The sequence below is a fragment of the Thalassophryne amazonica genome, chromosome 6 (assembly GCF_902500255.1).
Source record: "Thalassophryne amazonica chromosome 6, fThaAma1.1, whole genome shotgun sequence".
NCBI lineage: Eukaryota > Metazoa > Chordata > Actinopteri > Batrachoidiformes > Batrachoididae > Thalassophryne > Thalassophryne amazonica.
Window position 1 is genome coordinate 107,775,598 of NC_047108.1, and position 17,977 is coordinate 107,793,574.

Here is a 17,977-nt window from a genome sequence, read left to right on the forward strand (position 1 = left end):
CCGCTATGACCTGAAAACATGTGAATGCAGTTTCACAATGTTTTTTTTGGAATTGCTGGTAGGTCTTACAAAGAGTAGAGTTGCTTGAATCAGATATCAAGCCTTAACAGTGGCACTGAGCAGAGCAACAGTGGAGTCAGACCTCATCCAAAACATGTCATGTTCCAATTATTCTTAGATTTGAACTGATCAAAGGGTTCTTAGAAACCCTTAAAGCTGCTCTTAAACCTGGTCACATTTGGCACTGTAAAGGGCAAAGCTACAACTCAGCACACCTCGCACCAAGCAACTCTCACCTGACTGTTGAACAGGCACTATGCTTGGCAAAAGTTGGAAAGTTGTTTTTCCCCTAGTGGACTCCCAGCCACCTTGGCCTAACTGCACCCGGCTCAGGTCAGCCTGGGCAGACCCAGTGCCACTTGACGCAACTTTGGACGAACCCCGTGTGCACATCATCCTCAACCTTTGGTATCTAGGGGTAATTCTTTCCATGCCGATTGTGAAAATTGACACCTCGAGCCGAGGAGTCCGGGAGTCCAGCCATACACATATACTCAACAAAAATATAAACGCAACACTTTTGGTTTTGCTCCCATTTTGTATGAGATGAACTCAAAGATCTAAAACTTTTTCCACATACACAATATCACCATTTCCCTCAAATATTGTTCACAAACCAGTCTAAATCTGTGACAGTGAGCACTTCTCCTTTGCTGAGATAATCCATCCCACCTCACAGGTGTGCCATACCAAGATGCTGATTAGACACCATGATTAGTGCACAGGTGTGCCTTAGACTGTCCACAATAAAAGGCCACTCTGAAAGGTGCAGTTTTGTTTTATTGGGGGGGGATACCAGTCAGTATCTGGTGTGACCACCATTTGCCTCATGCAGTGCAACACATCTCCTTTGCATCATCCGTGAAGAGAACACCTCTCCAATGTGCCAAACGCCAGTGAATGTGAGCATTTGCCCACTCAAGTCGGTTACGACGACAAACTGGAGTCAGGTCGAGACCCCGATGAGGACGACGAGCATGCAGATGAGCTTCCCTGAGATGGTTTCTGACAGTTTGTGCAGAAATTCTTTGGTTATGCAAACCGATTGTTTCAGCAGCTGTCCGAGTGGCTGGTCTCAGACGATCTTGGAGGTGAACATGCTGGATGTGGAGGTCCTGGGCTGGTGTGGTTACACGTGGTCTGTGGTTGTGAGGCTGGTTGGATGTACTGCCAAATTCTCTGAAGCGACTTTGGAGACGGCTTATGGTAGAGAAATGAACATTCAATACACGAGCAACAGCTCTGGTTGACATTCCTGCTGTCAGCATGCCAATTGCATGCTCCCTCAAATCTTGTGACATCTGTGGCATTGTGCTGTGTGATAAAACTGCACCTTTCAGAGTGGCCTTTTATTGTGGGCAGTCTAAGGCACACCTGTGCACTAATCATGGTGTATAATCAGCATCTTGATATGGCACACCTGTGAGGTGGGATGGATTATCTCAGCAAAGGAGAAGTGCTCACTGTCACAGATTTAGACTGGTTTGTGAACAATATTTGAGAGAAATGGTGATATTGTGTATGTGGAAAAAGTTTTAGATCTTTGAGTTCATCTCATACAAAATGGGAGCAAAACCAAAAGTGTTGCGTTTATATTTTTGTTGAGTGTATATACATCTTCAACCACTTATCCAGGATCGGATCGTGGGAGCAAGAGTTCTAGCAGGGGACCCCAAACTTCCCTTTCCCAGGCCACATTAACCACCTCTGACTGGGGGATCCCGAGGCGTTCCCAGGCCAGTGTGGAGATATAATCTCTCCATCTCGTCCAGGGTCTTCTCTGTGGTCTCCTCCCAGCTGGACATGTCTGGAACACCTCCCTAGGCAGGCACCCAGGGTGCATCCTTACCAGATGCTCGAACCACCTCAGCTGGCTCCTTTCAACGTGAAGGAGCAGTGCTCCGAGCTCCTCACAAATGACCAAGCTCCTCACCCGATCTCTAAGGGAGACACCAACCATTTCTCCAAAATTCTGGCATGGGATGAACCAACACTTCCGGACTTGTGCTGATGAATGCCCTGCAGCACACTGAAGCGTGCACGTGTGATGCCGAAGCAGTGCTGAGGGGGCTTGGCCATGTTCAGCCACATCTAAGAGCTGCATAATTATCTATGGGATATTTTTGGCTAAGGACTTTAATATATGTTTTTAAGATACATGGAAAAAACTGCATAATATGATCCCTTTAACATGTTGTTGTATTAGAATAAACCTCAACATTTAACAGTTTACCCATAATGTTGCACTCTTTCTTTCCAGGCGTAATGATGCTAATTGCATTGCTTATTACTCTGCTGGACCAAACATTTGTTCTCAGTTCTTGCCTTGTTGTTCCTGCAGGTGCGTAAGGAACTGGCAGCGGTGCTGGTTTTTGAGTCACACGCCAAAGCTGGAACAGTGTGTGAGTGTGAAGTTTTTCCTCATGTTTGAGCTTTTGGTTCTCAGACGTAGTTCCATTGTCTTGTGAACACATTGCATCGATCTTCTTCTGCACAAATATCCACTTAACGTCCTCTCATCCAAAACGTTCCTTTCAGCTGAATTATCTGTGCCAAACGCCATCATGTCGTGATTCATTCCTTGCTTTACTGAAGGCAATCAGGTTGTCGTGCTTCTTCTCATAACATTCCACAGTCTCGCCTTACATATGAAAGCCTCACACAATCAAGCCCAGTGCATGAATTGGGCCTGTAAATGTGGTTTTTTATTCCTTTATTTTCCATTCAAGTGTAGCCCTAGGACACACCAGAAGTTCATATTACTAAAATTGGTTAAAATGTGTATTGGAAAAATGCATAAATAATATATGTACCCTTGTAAAAGTTACATATTTGTAAAAATGCGTAATAGTCCTTTAAAATCTATAATTATAGCTACATGGGACTTGGGTTACACAAGTATTTTGAGTGTTGAAATGGAGATGTGTTAATGATCAGTGTTGGTGCTGATTGTGTGTGTGCTTCTTTGTTTTTAATGTGTTGCAGTATTCAGCCAAGGAGACAAAGGCACATCTTGGTACATCATCTGGAAAGGCTCTGTAAATGTGATCACACATGGGAATGTAAGTCTCTGTGTTTGTTTTGGGGGGGCGGGGGACAGATTGTATGACCGGACAAAGTCACTGACCTGATTAAGCCTACTTGACTAAAAAAAAAAAAGTATAGTGCCACACTGCAAGTCTCAGGATCGGTGTTGCCACAGTTACTTTGAAAAAGTAGTCCAAATACTGATTCCCAATTACTCCTTGAAAAAGTAACTTAGTTACTTTACTTTTAATTTTGGTGTCAAATTATTTCCAAGATACAAATTTCTACAGGTTCTTATGGAGAACTTTGTCATAAACTAAAACATCACCATGGTAAATGCCAAAAATGGCCAAATTCACTAGTTGTTCAGATCTCATTAATCACTAAGGTTAGAGTGCAGATTTTGTGTTTTTAAAGTAGTCAGAGACCCCAGGCTTCGGCTTCTATTTGATTATATTAAATATTACCAGTACTGGGGGGAATGGCTCAAAACACATTGACCTTTCATCCCAGTGAAATCAGCTGTAGTGCAGCAGATAACTGAAACAATCGTGCAAATGGTGATACAAGCACCAAGGTTGGCACAAATACTCCTTAGACATTGCTCTTTTGAACAAACCGACTGGCCACTTGAATTTTCAGTAGGTGGCTAGGTAGGGGTCAATTGAAGAATTACACAGGAGTCAAAATTAAAAATGCTGAAATCATTTTGAAAACTACACCACGTTATTTGTGTGATCGTAAAGATTCCAAAAAGGTATAGTTTTGACTATCTATGACTGAATGATTAGGGGTTATGGGGTAAAAACAGCAAAAATGGTAACAAAGGTCACTTTCAGTTTGTACAGGGGTCAAAGTTAAAGTTGCTCCAATTTTGATCAAAAATGATGCATATTATTAGTTGAGGTAACAGGGTTTTAAAAAGGAATAGTTTGCACCATGTATCATGCTTAGTTATCATGTTACAGGGTAACATATGTCACATGTCATAGAATCCAATGGACATTGACCTTGTTTGACCTTTACTTTGGAGACCACACATTCAACACAATCAAAACTATTCCATTTATTAATCCTATTAGCTCAACCAATTATTTGTATCACTTTTTATCAAAATTAGAGCAACTTTAACTTTTGACCCCTGTACAAACTGACACTGACCTTTGTCACCATTTTTGCTGTTTTTACCCCATAACCTCTGATCATTCAGGCATAGATAGTCCAAACTATACCTTTTTGGAATCTTTACGATCAGACAAATAATGTGTGTAGTTTTCAAAATGATTTCAGCATTTTTAATTTCGGCCCCTGTGTAATTCTTCAATTGACCCCTACCTGGCCCCCTATTGAAAATTCAAGTGGCCAGTCGGTTTGTATAAAAGAGCAATGTCTAAGGAGTATTTGTGCCAACTTTGGTGCTTGTATCACCATTTGCACGATTTTGCTCTAAATATTCTCTTAGCCGCTGCACTACTGTTACTGTATCGCAATTCACCAGTGGAGCAGATTTTTTATCTTTAAATTAATCACGGACATATTTGGTCAAGTATTTTACCTGAAAATTACCCGAAACACTTTGACCTTTGACCGCAGTGAAGTCTTTTACTGTACCTCAGTAAGGGTCCTATCTTAGTGGGCTGCGAACGGCAGTTGCAACTGAAATTGCTTGATTCCGCGAGATGTTTGCTGGGTGGCGCTTTTCCCTAGCTTCACTTGCAGGGCGTCGCCAGCATCGTGCCTGGATTTTGTATTTTTCAAAGTTGGTGAGGCGACAGAGCTCCTCCCAGAGCCGTTGCGGATGTCGTGCAACCCTCTGACTGTACTTGCTGCGACTCCTAACACAAGCTGTGGCGGAACACGCCACAATAATGGAGGTGATTGGGGAGGAACAGTCGCTTCTGGAAGTGGCAGAACTGCTGTCTGCCTGGCCATCAGGACTTCTGGACTTATGCATTTCATGTCTTTTTTTGGGGCGGGGGGGAGCACAAGTCTACAGAAGCTGAGCGCACAACACTGATGCTTTTACTCTATTTCTGTCTAGAGCGCTCTCTCTCACTCTGTCTGTCTGTCTGCCTGTCTGTCTGTCTCTCTCTCTCTCTCTCTCTCTCTCTCTCTCTCTCTCTCTGAGGACATGCAGTAGGAGTTCTTTGATGTGCTTGTTGTGAGGGACACATGATCAGAGAAAATATGATGACATGGTTTCATTAAACAACACTCTGCTCAGTTCCAGCTCCAACAGTGCACATATGTGTGTTTAAACTGGAAAAGTCTACCTGCTAAATGGCGTGCTGTGGAAATGTGATGTCATATGTCAGAGCTGATTGAGGAGGATTTCTCCCGCAACAGGTGTGCCACATTGAGCAGATTGTCTGATGAAGGGCTGTGCCCGAAACGTTACATTTAGTTTTTGTTAAATACAGCCTCTTTTTGTGTCGGAGCTCTGTGGCTGTGCGGATCATTTTGGTTTTTGTTTTTGGTATGTTTTTTTGGTCCTGCACGCCTTTTTATGTGCTTTGGATGTGCGTGTCTTTGTTGTATCATGTCATATGTCAGAGCCAGGAGGACGGAGGAGGGTGTATCTGTGCCAAATCAACATGCAGATCCACCTCAGATCCGCCGTGGAGACCTCCATTGAAGAAACAAGGGAACAGCTGAAGGGACATACAATGTTACTGTCAAATAAATCAAATCAAATTGAAGGATGCACACCTCTGAAGCACTGCTGGACATCGCTGCGTCACGGAGCAGAAGCTGTTCCAGCCCGTGTATGATCACTGTGCATGGATTTTGAAGCTGAGGACAAAAGGATCATATAAGCTGTGAATTCAATACTGGACATGGAAGATAGGACAGCATTCTGCAAATCGATGAGTGTGCTGTGGGCTTCATTTATATTCTTTTTTAAAATTTATTATTACCGTAATTACCGGACTATAAACCGCACCTGATTATAAGCCACACCCACTAATTTTTAAAAGAAAAAAGAAATTATACATAAATATGCCACACTTGTCTATAAGCCATGGGTCTCCACGTTGTAACTTGAGATATTTACACAGAAAGATGTTAGACAGAAAGATTTTATAACTTTATTTAAATACGTACCTTAAGCACATCAGAAAATTGGTGGTCATAATGACATCCAATTGTTTGCAAGCTGACTTGAGACTTGCCGATTCATGACTTGAGAATGACTTGACAGTGACTTTGTCACACCTCTGGTGAGTGGACACTTCAGTGAGATACCAACTGCAACACTGTCGCTCATTTCTGTGTGTGGCTGCTAAGTCATGTCTCCAACTGCTCTCCAGGATTCATGCCCAGTGAGATAGGACCCTAACCATGTTTGGTCAAAAGCAGATCACACCCCCCCCCCCCCCAATCCCCACCCCCACCCCAATTAAATCAGAGATCCAGAGTTTATATTTGGGCCAATGTGCTATTTTCCTGAAAATTAGGTGGTAAGTGTTTTTTTATCTTTTTTTTTTTATTGGAAATAATTTTACCTCAAACTCTAGATGGAGAACAACTCGTGATGTAGGGGGTCGAGCACAGTCAGAAAGAATTCCCTTTTTGTTTCACATAATTGCCTTGAAGTCAACACCCGTGCTGTGCATGTGTGAAGGCTGAATATACTGTGTGCGTCCAGGGCCTGGTGACTACGCTACATGAGGGTGAGGACTTCGGGCAACTAGCTTTGCTTAATGATGCGCCTCGTGCTGCCACCATCATCTTGAGAGAAGACAATTGTCACTTCCTCCGCGTCGATAAGCAGGATTTCATCCGCATTCTCAAGGTACATGTGATGATTTTAATGTTCGAATGTAAGAATAAGTAAATGACAGAAAGTCTAACGGAATCATCTGTGCTAAAAGTTGTGAGTCTGTGTGCGCAACAATATTATATTCCAGCGTGTTTGTTATTCAGGATGTGGAGGCGAACACGGTGCGACTGCAGGAGCACGGCAAAACTGTGCTGGTGTTGGAGAAGAGCGCCAACTCTGCCGAGCAGGGAGGAGCCGGAAACGTCAGCAAGTAAGACAAAGTGACGCGCCCACCTCAGACGGTGCAGCGTTCCCGTCGCAAAGATGCTCCACTGAGGCATGGGTGCATGTAATGCAGTTAAGGCAAACGCTGCCTTTGATTGTCACAGTGATGGAGAAATATGCAGCAGAGTTTTTGTGCGGTAAAGAGCTTCTTAATATGGTGTTACTTGGCGGTCAGAAAAGAAATGGACTTTGACCCCGCTGTGTTGGAACGATGTCTTATCAGTGCTGAGGAGTTTCAACAAACATAAAAGTGAATCAACATTTGCACAACCACCCGCACAAAACACATCTCACGAACATCTCTACCTCATCAGAAAACACGTGCATCGGAATTGTGATTTTTTTTTGGGGGGGGGGGGGGGGTGTCAGTGAAGAGCTTTTCCACTTCTTAAATTCTGCAGTACAGATATCTCTCATGTCATACAGAGATAATCAGATGAGTTAAAGAAAATTAGATGACAAGCAAGAAAACACTTTACGTTATTAAAACACATTAACAGTTATAACATCAGATTGTTAGAAATTTTGATTTTTTTATTATTTATTTGATACTATGATTTCACTGTAAAATTTTCACAAAGTTATAGAAATGCAGGGAAACAATAGCATTATATTTAAATTGTATGCTGTGTTAAAGATACCACGCTTTCTTCAACACTTATACTGTACTTAAAGGGCTGCACGGTAAATTTATTGAAGACAAAAACGGCGCTATATTACACCGAGCACATATATCAATCAGTATTATTATACTTTATTGCAGACTCAACTACATAGCATAATCAATCAATCAATCAACTTTTTTCTTATATAGCGCCAAATCACAACAAACAGTTGCCCCAAGGCGCTCCATATTGTAAGGCAAGGCCATACAATAATTATAAAAAACCCCAACGGTCAAAACGACCCCCTATGAGCAAGCACTTGGCAACAGTGGGAAGGAAAAACTCCCTTTTAACAGGAAGAAACCTCCAGCAGAACCAGGCTCAGGGAGGGGCAGTCTTCTGCTGAGACTGGTTGGGGCTGAGGGAAAAAACCAGGAAAAAGACATGCCGTGAAGGGGGGGCAGAGATCGATCACTAATGATTAAATGCAGAGTGATGCATACGGAGCAAAAAGAGAAAGAAACAGTGCATCATGGGAACCCCCCCACAATCTACGTCTAAAGCAGCATAACCAAGGGATGGTCCAGGGTCACCCGATCCAGCCCTAACTATAAGCCTTAGCGAAAAGGAAAGTTTTAAGCCTAATCTTAAAAGTAGAGAGGGTATCTGTCTCCCTGATCTGAATTGGGAGCTGGTTCCACAGGAGAGGAGCCTGAAAGCTGAAGGCTCTGCCTCCCATTCTACTCTTACAAACCCTAGGAACTACAAGTAAGCCCGCAGTCTGAGAGCGAAGCGCTCTAATGGGGTAATATGGTACTATGAGGTCCCTAAGATAAGATGGGACCTGATTATTCAAAACCTTATAAGTAAGAAGAAGAATTTTAAATAAATTATAAAAAAAATAAAAAAAATAATTTTTTTATATATACAAATATGTACAAGTAAGTTGCCCCTAAGAGGAAGGGACACATCTGTAAGTTGATATATTGACTGTCAGCCCTTACGTGGCATTGCTCGGTTCATACGTTAGCAACATTATGGGAAATGCTGTGATGTTTGTTTAATAAAACACTAAAAATATGACTAACAATAATCAGAAATAAGTGAAAATTTAGTATGCAGGTCTTTAGGTGTACAGTATTCTTCATGTAAAAATTTAAATCTCAGCCTTTAGCGGTTCTTAAGTTCTAAGACGCTGAAGGTTTTGCCCTACGGCTGGATAGAATGACAGCAATTTCTCTTGACAAGCACAACTTACAGTTGTGAATAAATTTCATTCATCAGCCAATCATGCAAGAACTTACAAACCCCCAGTTGCATCATCCACGCACTATTTCCATTCTCTTTGTCTTCAGTGTAATATGCAGGTACAAGGTGATGTCAGGAACACCTGAGAAGATCCTGGAACATCTGCTGGAAACAGTCAAGTTGGAATCTAATGTAAATGATGCTGTAGGTGAGTGCGTGCATGCACATGCTTGCCTCCATCCTGCTTTTATTCTACTTTTCAGGGTGGCTGTCAGCCTCATTTCATCAGCTGTGCTTTTGTTGTGTTTGTTCGCAATCAGATCCCTGCGTGAGTGACTTTCTGCTCACCCACAAAGTCTTCATGCCTTCCAGTCAACTCTGTGCTGCTCTGCAGCACCAATATCCTGTGATAATGTCATAAAAATACAGATAACAGAGATGATAAAGGCGAATGTGTACCTGCTGTTATACGGGGTGACACCTGCAGTTTAAAACCTGGAGGTTTTCTTATCTGTGTCACTTTAAAGTCGGCATGATGTGTATGAAAAAGTGAAATAAAGGTACTTTGCAGAGCTGTCAAGTGGCCTGGGCACTTTGAACAAGTACTGTTACTTATTGTGCAAAAGTCTTAAGCAGCCACCTTTTTTTCTGTATAAATGTAGATTTTGATGGTTCTTTTGAATAGTACAGTGGTTTGCAAAAGTATTCAGCCCCTTGGTATTTCACGCATTTTAATTTGTTTATGGTATAAGTAAATAAGGCTTCTCAATATAAAAATTTCTAAAATGATCTACCTTAGACTCAAACTGAAAGTAAATCTCTACAACTTGATATAAATTAATTAAAAATATAAAAGCCAAGATGATGTGTTGCATAAGTAATCAGCCCCTTTGGTGTAATACCTGTAAATAATCAGTTTAATTGCCAGTTTTCTTCACACAAGTCAGGGGATGGATACATGAACATTTTCAAGTCATTTAATATGTCTTGAACTTTATTTACATCAGTTATGAAGAAATACAAACAGTATGGCACTCTATGGTAAATCTGTGTGGAGTAGACAGTTCTCAAAAACTGAGTAACTGTGCAAAAAGGAGAATAGTGAGGGAAGCCACCAAGATATCCAGACAACCCAGAAGACGTTATAGGCTTGTGTGGCTGTGATTGGAGAAATTGTGCACAGTGCATGTTTTGTATTTTGTATCACGAGTTATACAGCTTCATGATTAAGTGGTACAGAGGAAGGATTTCTTTCACCAAAACATTAAATCTAGGCTTGATTCTCAGATGTACCTTCTGGCAAGTTGTAGCTGAACTTTCAGGTGTTTTTTTTAATAAAAACCCTCCTTCTAAATACATAAAAGTATCCACAGTAATTGAGGCATTATTGAGTATGTTCTCATGTCAAAGATTTGATGAATCTGTCTGAAGCCTTTCATTAATAATGGTTCAAAATGTCAGTTGCAGTCAGCAGCAGACAGAATACTTTACCACGCCACAGACTCTGATTACATCCATTCCTGAGAGTGTTTCGTTTTTATGTTGTACATACTCTACTGAAATCTTGATGCACATTTTCCTCTGATTATGTGTTCATGACGTTTGATGCCTTAACATGATTGTACCTACCATGCCGTGCCTACCGAGGGCTCAGACCAGGAGAAGGCAGCTTATGTTCTCAACACCAAGAAGAAGGTAGTAAAGCTGATTGGCCAGTGGGTGGCGCTTTACGGCCATCAGCTGAAAGAAGACTTGATTGCTGTTGACTTTCTGGAGGTGAGTTTGCAAACTGTATGCATGCATTTACAGAAAGTGGAATATTTAGCAATTAATTTTAACGTTTTAACACATCTGTGAGCAGAATGATTATATGCATTTAGTAATATTCATGTTTGGTGTACAGAAGCTGAGGAAGGAGGTGGCAGGGGATTTTCGTCTGTGCAGCATGCTGAAAGAACAATTTAGGGAGAGGCGGAGGACTAAAGTGTAATGTCATTGCCAATTTTATTCATTGAGTCCCAAATATTGCAGCATAAAATGATGTTTTTCCATCTCTGATATCTTCTCAGGTTGGAGAACGGACATCAGTCGCTGTGCAGGGTGAGCAGAACAACCTTCTGAGATACCTGCAGGGGCAGAAACCTCCAGGGGTCATATTGTTCACATCCTCAGCCAGGTGTATCAAAAAGAGTTTCTGCCAAAAATGTCTCATACACACTGCAGTGGTGCATTCTGAAATGAACAAATATTTCGGTCCCTTACCCCTTAGTCACATTACCCACAACGAACAGAGGAAAAGCTAACCGAAAAGTTAGCTTTGATAACCATTAAACCGCTAACTGAAAAGTTATCTTTTATAACGCTAAACCAATAAAAACGCTAAAAAATTTTGAGAAAGTTCCCGCTAATTTTTAGTATTGACTTGGTCGCGGTTACATCGGATTACAGTGTCGGCTACTGATAAACCAGTTTTGAGTTTAAGCGCCGCAGGGGCTGCTGGGTAAATTCAAAGGTGATCCCAAGCACAAAACAAATGCATGGAAAATAAATTAATAAAAAATAAAACCCCAAACACCATCATCTTTATCAAAAGCAGTAAATCGCAGTATTAGAAGTCTCAGTTTATCTCTGTATTATATATTTATAAACCCTTAATGGTGCTACGGCTCACCCGTATTGCGCTCACAAACACTTAACAAATGCACAAACAATAAATAACTAAAAATACTAACTTCTGAGCTGCTTACATACCGTTTTTATCCACAGTGTAAATTCTTTCGGCTCTATGTTGCAACAACAGCCACGATTGTGTGCTTGGACCTGTGAAGCAGAAGCGTTAGCTAGCTCTCTGCGTTCATAAACAGGAACTAACATGTACAACCCCAATTCCAGTGAAGATGGGATGTTGTGTAAAATGTAAATAAAACAGAATGCAATGATTTGCAAATCCTCTTCAACCTATATTCAATTGAATACACCACAAAGATCACTGTCCACAAAGACCACTATGTTTACCACTGTGTTACATCACCTTTCCTTCTAACAACACTCAATAAGTGTTTGGGAACTGAGGACACTAATTGTTGAAACTTTGTAGGTGGAATTCTTTCCCATTCTTGCTTGATATATGACTTCATTTGTTCAACAGTCTCTGTTGTCGTATTTTGCACTTCATAATGCACCACACATTTTCAATGGGCGATAGGTCTGGACTGCAGGCAGGCCAGTCTAGCACCCGCACTCTTTGACTATGAAACCATGCTGTTTTAACACATGCAGAATGTGGCTTGGCATTGTCTTGCTGAAATAAGCAGGGACGTCTCTGAAAAAGACGTTGCTTGGATGGCAGCATGTGTTGCTCCAAAACCTGGATGTACCTTTCAGCATTGATGGTGCCATCATAGATGTGTAAGTTGCCCATGCCATGGGCACTAAGGCACTCCCATACCATCACAGATGCTGGCTTTTGAACTTTGCGCAAGTAACATCTGGATGGTCTTTTTCCTCTTTTGTCCGGAGGACATGATGTCCATGATTTCCAAAAACAATTTGAAATGTGGACTCATCAGACCACTGCACACTTTTCCACTTTGCGTCTGTCCATTTCAAATGAGCTCGAGCCCAGAGAAGGCGACGGCGTTTCTGGATGTTGTTGATGTATGGCTTTCGCTTTGCATGGTAATGTTTTAACTTGTACTTGTAGATGTAGTGACGAACTGTGTTAACCAACAATGATTTTCTGAAGTGTTCGTGAGCCCACGCGGTAAGATCCTTTACACAATAATGTCGGTTTTTAATGCAGTGCCGCCTGAGGGATCGAAGGTCATGGTTATTCAATGTTGGTTTTCAGCCTTGCCACTTATGTGTAGAAAGTTCTCCAGATTATGGACTGTAGATGATGGAATCCCTAAATTCCTTGCAATTGAACGTTGAGAAAAATTGTTCTTAAACTGTTGGGCTATTTTTTCATGCAGTTGTTCACAAAGTGGTGATCCTCACCCCATCTTTGCTTATGAACGGCTGAGTCTTTTGGGGATGCTCCTTTTACACCCAGTGATGACACTCACCTGTTTCCAATTAACCTGTTCACCTGTGGAATGTTCCAAACAGGTGTTCTTTGAGCATTCATCAACTTTCCCAGTCTTTTGTTGCCCCGTCCCAGCTTTTTTGAAATGTGTTGCAGGCATCCATTTCAAAATGAACAAATATTTACACAAAAACAAAAAAGTATCAGTTTTAATATTAAATATCTTGTTTTTGTGGTGTATTCAGTTGAATATAGGTTGAAGAGGATTTGCAAATCGTGTTCTGTTTTTAATTTACCTTTTACACAATGTCCCAACTTCAGTGGAATTCAGCGGAACTGTGCCCACCACTGGCGATGAGCTGCTATTCATTTTCAATTAGAGTGCATGTTTTGGAACGATGAGACAAGCAATCGCTACGCTGCCACATAGACAGGGCCAAAATAGTTGAGAAGTCGTATTTCATGCAAATGCCGAGCGACCCGACACGACCCTGTTCCACTCCCAGGCAGTTAACTCTATCAGGTGTGCTCAGCCAATCAAGAGCTTGAAAACACCAATTTTAAAAAATCAGGTGTGACTTGAGTAGGTAGACATGGAAAACATGCAGGACAGGTGCCCTCCAGGAACAGGGTTGGTGACCCCTGTCTTACAACAATGTTGGCACGCTAACTAGCGACACAGGATACTCACTGTAACACGTTTTACTGAAACAGATCAGTCGAACCTTGGTTTCATCAAACACAGATGAAAATCTTACCTGTTTCTGTGTCTGTCACTTTAAGTGGAAAGAAGCTGCTGCCGTTTGCAAGGGGGCGGGGGGGGGGGGGGGGTGGCTTATCAGATTCTGTCCCACAGACTCTGTGGGCGTGTCACACAGAGCACAGACCAAATCAGTGGGCGTGTCTCACAGGGCATACAAACCACGAGATATGGAGGTCTGTGACATATGTCACGGAAGTGTAAAACAAGCTTTTTAAATTTTGACCCTGGATTTTTGTCCGTGGAAGTGTGGGACAGAAAGGCACATTTAAACAGATTTTGGCCCCTTTGTGACCTCTTTAATATCAAATAAATTTTGATGAGAGATTTTTCTTTCCCTGTTTGTCTTTAATCTGATGTTGTCATCTCAACCAGCAGTTTGATTGGTTTTCACACTGTGACGAGCCATTGGGGAAGTTGCAACCAATCAGACCACATGATAAAGGTTAGTAGGGCTTGATGCTGAAATGCTGTGTGGATGAGTGATAGATTTTACCACGCATCATTACATCCACATATTTTTATTTGTTTGTGTAGTGATGTATGAGCTCCACAGGCCAGACGGCAAACCTCTGACTCTGATACTCCCAGTGAACTCATCTGTTCATGACGTGCTGACAGCTGCAGACAGACCTGGAGGTGATCACGTCCTGGTCAAAATGAACTCCACGGGAGGTGGGACTCCCATGTTCATATTTCTGACATGTCTTATATAAGTTTTAAAATATTTGATGAGCTTGTACACACGTGTGCTCTGTCTGCTGAGGGAGTGTACGTATGTGGCTGGACACACTTTCCCATTCAGCTGAGGGGAAGTGTGTTCAAACGTTTGGCTGGTTTTAATGATTTAATGAGATATGTCTACACTCTGCTCCAGCATTAACAGTTTATCTCATGTGCACATCTGAGGACTGTGGAATATAAAGAAAGACTAGAAGGGCAGTCAATAGAGTGCATGCACATCTCCCAATGGCCCCACAAGTCCCATTAAGTCCCGAACCAAATCCCAATAGTCTGCTACAGTAGACCATCAAAAACCAAAGATTCATATCTTTGATCCTGATTGTTCAAACCCCCATCTGGCTGGAAAATCACTAAGGGCCCTTGGGTAAGGTCTGTAATCCCCTAGTTGCTCCCGGTGTGTAGTGAGTGCCTTGTATGGCAGCACCCTGACATCAGGGTGTGTGTGTGTGTGTGTGTGTGTGTGTGTGTGTGTGTGTGTGTGTGTGTGTGTGTGTGTGTGTGTGTGTGTGTGTGTGTGTGTGTGTGTGTGTGTGTGTGTGTGTGTGTGTGTTTTAAATATTGAATTACATGTATAATATTACTAATATTACAGGTGAAAACCTGTAGACTCAACTCAAATTTGATTTAATTTGGGTGCAGTCCTGCAGCCAAAAACCAGACATGGAAGCAGCTGAAAATAAAATAGAATAAAGTTCAAACTGGTAAGACTAAGGCTTAAAACGCTGATGTGAATGTGAGGCATTACTGTAAAGTGCTTTGAGCTTCTGGTAGAGATGAAATGCAGTCCAAAGATACATTTTGTCCCCAACCTGGATCATTATCTAGATCTAGACAAGAGGACCCATATAGCCATGGGATCCTGAGAACTCACCTTTGATCCTGATCATGACCTTGATTGTGAGTGCTTGCATTTGTCCCTGGTTTTTGGACTGAATACTGATCTTTGGTTCTGATTACAAATGTTTGTTTCTAACCTCTGATCCTTAGTTCCTGATTGCATATCTTTGATCCTGATTTTAAATCTGTGATCCTGATCCTGCATTTAGTTATGATCAGTTATCTTTGAGCCTGATCGCTCACCTTTGTGTCTGATTACTGCACTCTAAGAAATAAAACATTGAATTTAATTGATAAAGTTAAGGTAACTTTTTCCACATAACATTGTCAATTAAGTGCAAAACAATATTGTAGTTGAAATTTATTAAATCAAATGAAACATTATTACTTAAATCCCTAAAATTAACAATTGCAAGTATATTGAAAATAATAATATTAATTACATTTAAAACCCCTGTGTTTCATTTCTTAGAGTGTAACCACTTGTCCTGGTTGTAGTTCCAGATCACTTTGATACTGATTTGTGAACTTTTACCTTGATTGCTGAACCCAAACACTGATCTTGTGATCCTGATTGCTCACCTTTGCCTCTGAATACTAACATCTGATCCTGATGGTACTTTTTGTTTTTATTCTGACCTTTGATCCTGAATGCTGCCCTTTGAACTTCAACCTGCTCTTTCATCCTGAATGCTGACCTTGGATCTTGATCACTCCTGATTGCTTACACTTCATAATGAATGTGGACCTTTGATCCAGTTTGTTGTCTTTTGATCTGGAGATGTACCAAATTTTAATGGGTTGTTGCTTTGGCCACGCCCCACACTCCTCCTACAAATTTGATTGAAATCAGTTCATTTGTTATTCCATAATTCTGCTAATAATCAGAGTGGTGATCCAGACACATTTGACATTGCATTGATTCTGATGACAGAAGCAGATTATTATCTTTCACTGTTTATATCCATGCTTTCTTGGGCCTGAGTTGCTAAAATCCCAGATAACAAGTGCTAAACTGCATGAGCAATCGAAACGTTTGCACATTGGAGTGGAGAGTTTTGCGGGTGATTTACAAAGAGTAAATGTGCAATTGATAGCGGGAGGTAATGTGATGTCGACGTCAGTATGTAAATGAGGAGTCTACATGTTAATGGTTCTAAGTGCAAAATGAAATGAAATAAACCACTTAAGCGAAATTACTGGATGCAGGTGCGAGACCCCTGCTTATCCACATCTAATATGGAAGGCAACTCAATAGTCAAATAGCAGTATATTTTATTGATTTATCAGATGTTGTCTATATTGTATTTTCTATAGTTTCTCCAATGTTTTTCTAATTCAATTCTATTTATTTCATTTATACAGTGCCAAATCACAACAAAGGTGCCTCAAGGCTCTAAACACAAGTAAGGTCTAACCTTACCAGCCTCTAGAACAGGTACACAGGTAACAGTGGTGATGAAAAACTCCCTCTGATAACATTAAGGAAGAAACCTCAAGCAGACCAGACTCAAAAGGGTGACCTACTGCTTAGGCCATTCTAACAATCACAAGGTTTTTGCAAAGTTTTACAAAGCTGAAGAAACATAAAACAGGAAATCAAATGACACAAGAAGAAAATATCCATTTGATGAGAAGTCCACGCAGGTGTTCATGCTTCCTCGTGCCGTCAGTGGGCCTGTTCATGTGACAACGTCTGTTCCAAACGCAGACTGCACAGCTACAGGTCTGGCATCTCACAGGCACTCCGGCACCTTGCGGTTTTTAGCAGTCAGTCCTGCAATCCTAAGGGGTGCTATACGTACTTTGGACAGAGGAAAAAAAGACCAGAATCAGAAAAACTACACGTAAGGTATAACTCGTCAGCAGTGAAGAGATGTGCAGGACAAACTGAGCAAATGTGTCAAGAGTGTGAGAGAGCCATTTATTTTCTCTGCATACATCTGACAATGACAGATTGTTTTCATCAAAGGGCCTGATGTACTAAAGGCTTGTGCACGTATAAATGTGTGCAAATACCATTGCACTCACTCAAAACGCAACCACCCACCAGCCAGCCGGAACACCATGGAAAAAACAAGAAAATAATGTTAATATGCCCAACATTTACAATTATTTATTTATTTATTTATTTTTAATTCTACGTGGCCTCTGTGCTGCAACAGCATTCTGGAACATCAGTCTGTCAACTGCACTCAGTTAATACCAAGTTTTCAAAGTCACAGTGTTTAGACACTATCAGCATGCTAAAGTTCCTTGATAAATTGCATTACATGTGCAAACCTCACCTATTTGCATGTTTCCTCCCACAGTTTAGCACCCTCTTGTGGACAAATGCCAAATTGCATGTTCATGAAACCAAACAGTAAATGGACAATACGCACTATTTTGCACATTTGACAGACAAAATCTTCATTGCACACTGTTGGTACATCAGCATGCAGGTGTATTTGCAAGTGCAGTGGTGCATTTTTACACACACAAGCATTTTGTAAATCAGGCCATTCGATTGAAACAATCTGTCATTGTCAGATGTATGCAGAGAAAATAATCAGATGGCTCTCACACTCGACACACTGCCTCAGTTTGTCCTGCACGTGCCTTCACTCTCTTCTTTTTAT

The 17,977-nt window shown here is 41.4% G+C and overlaps 1 protein-coding gene across 2 annotated transcripts in view; it reads left to right on the forward strand.

The window, feature by feature from the left end:
* The window catches only part of rapgef3 (Rap guanine nucleotide exchange factor (GEF) 3), an 85,629-nt gene that overhangs the window by 52,042 nt on the left and 15,610 nt on the right, over positions 1 to 17,977 (forward strand). The window contains exons 7-17 of one of the 2 annotated variants that reach the window (XM_034173106.1): positions 2,402 to 2,462; positions 3,046 to 3,122; positions 6,737 to 6,883; positions 7,015 to 7,121; positions 9,096 to 9,196; positions 9,309 to 9,387; positions 10,614 to 10,764; positions 10,892 to 10,974; positions 11,058 to 11,088; positions 14,154 to 14,220; positions 14,313 to 14,450. In XM_034173106.1, coding sequence (XP_034028997.1) covers positions 2,402 to 2,462; positions 3,046 to 3,122; positions 6,737 to 6,883; positions 7,015 to 7,121; positions 9,096 to 9,196; positions 9,309 to 9,387; positions 10,614 to 10,764; positions 10,892 to 10,974; positions 11,058 to 11,088; positions 14,154 to 14,220; positions 14,313 to 14,450 — 1,042 coding nt within the window. Of the gene's footprint in view, positions 1 to 2,401; positions 2,463 to 3,045; positions 3,123 to 6,736; positions 6,884 to 7,014; positions 7,122 to 9,095; positions 9,197 to 9,308; positions 9,388 to 10,613; positions 10,765 to 10,891; positions 10,975 to 11,057; positions 11,089 to 14,150; positions 14,221 to 14,312; positions 14,451 to 17,977 lie in introns of both variants that reach the window. The other variant, XM_034173105.1, reaches the window with a different exon arrangement.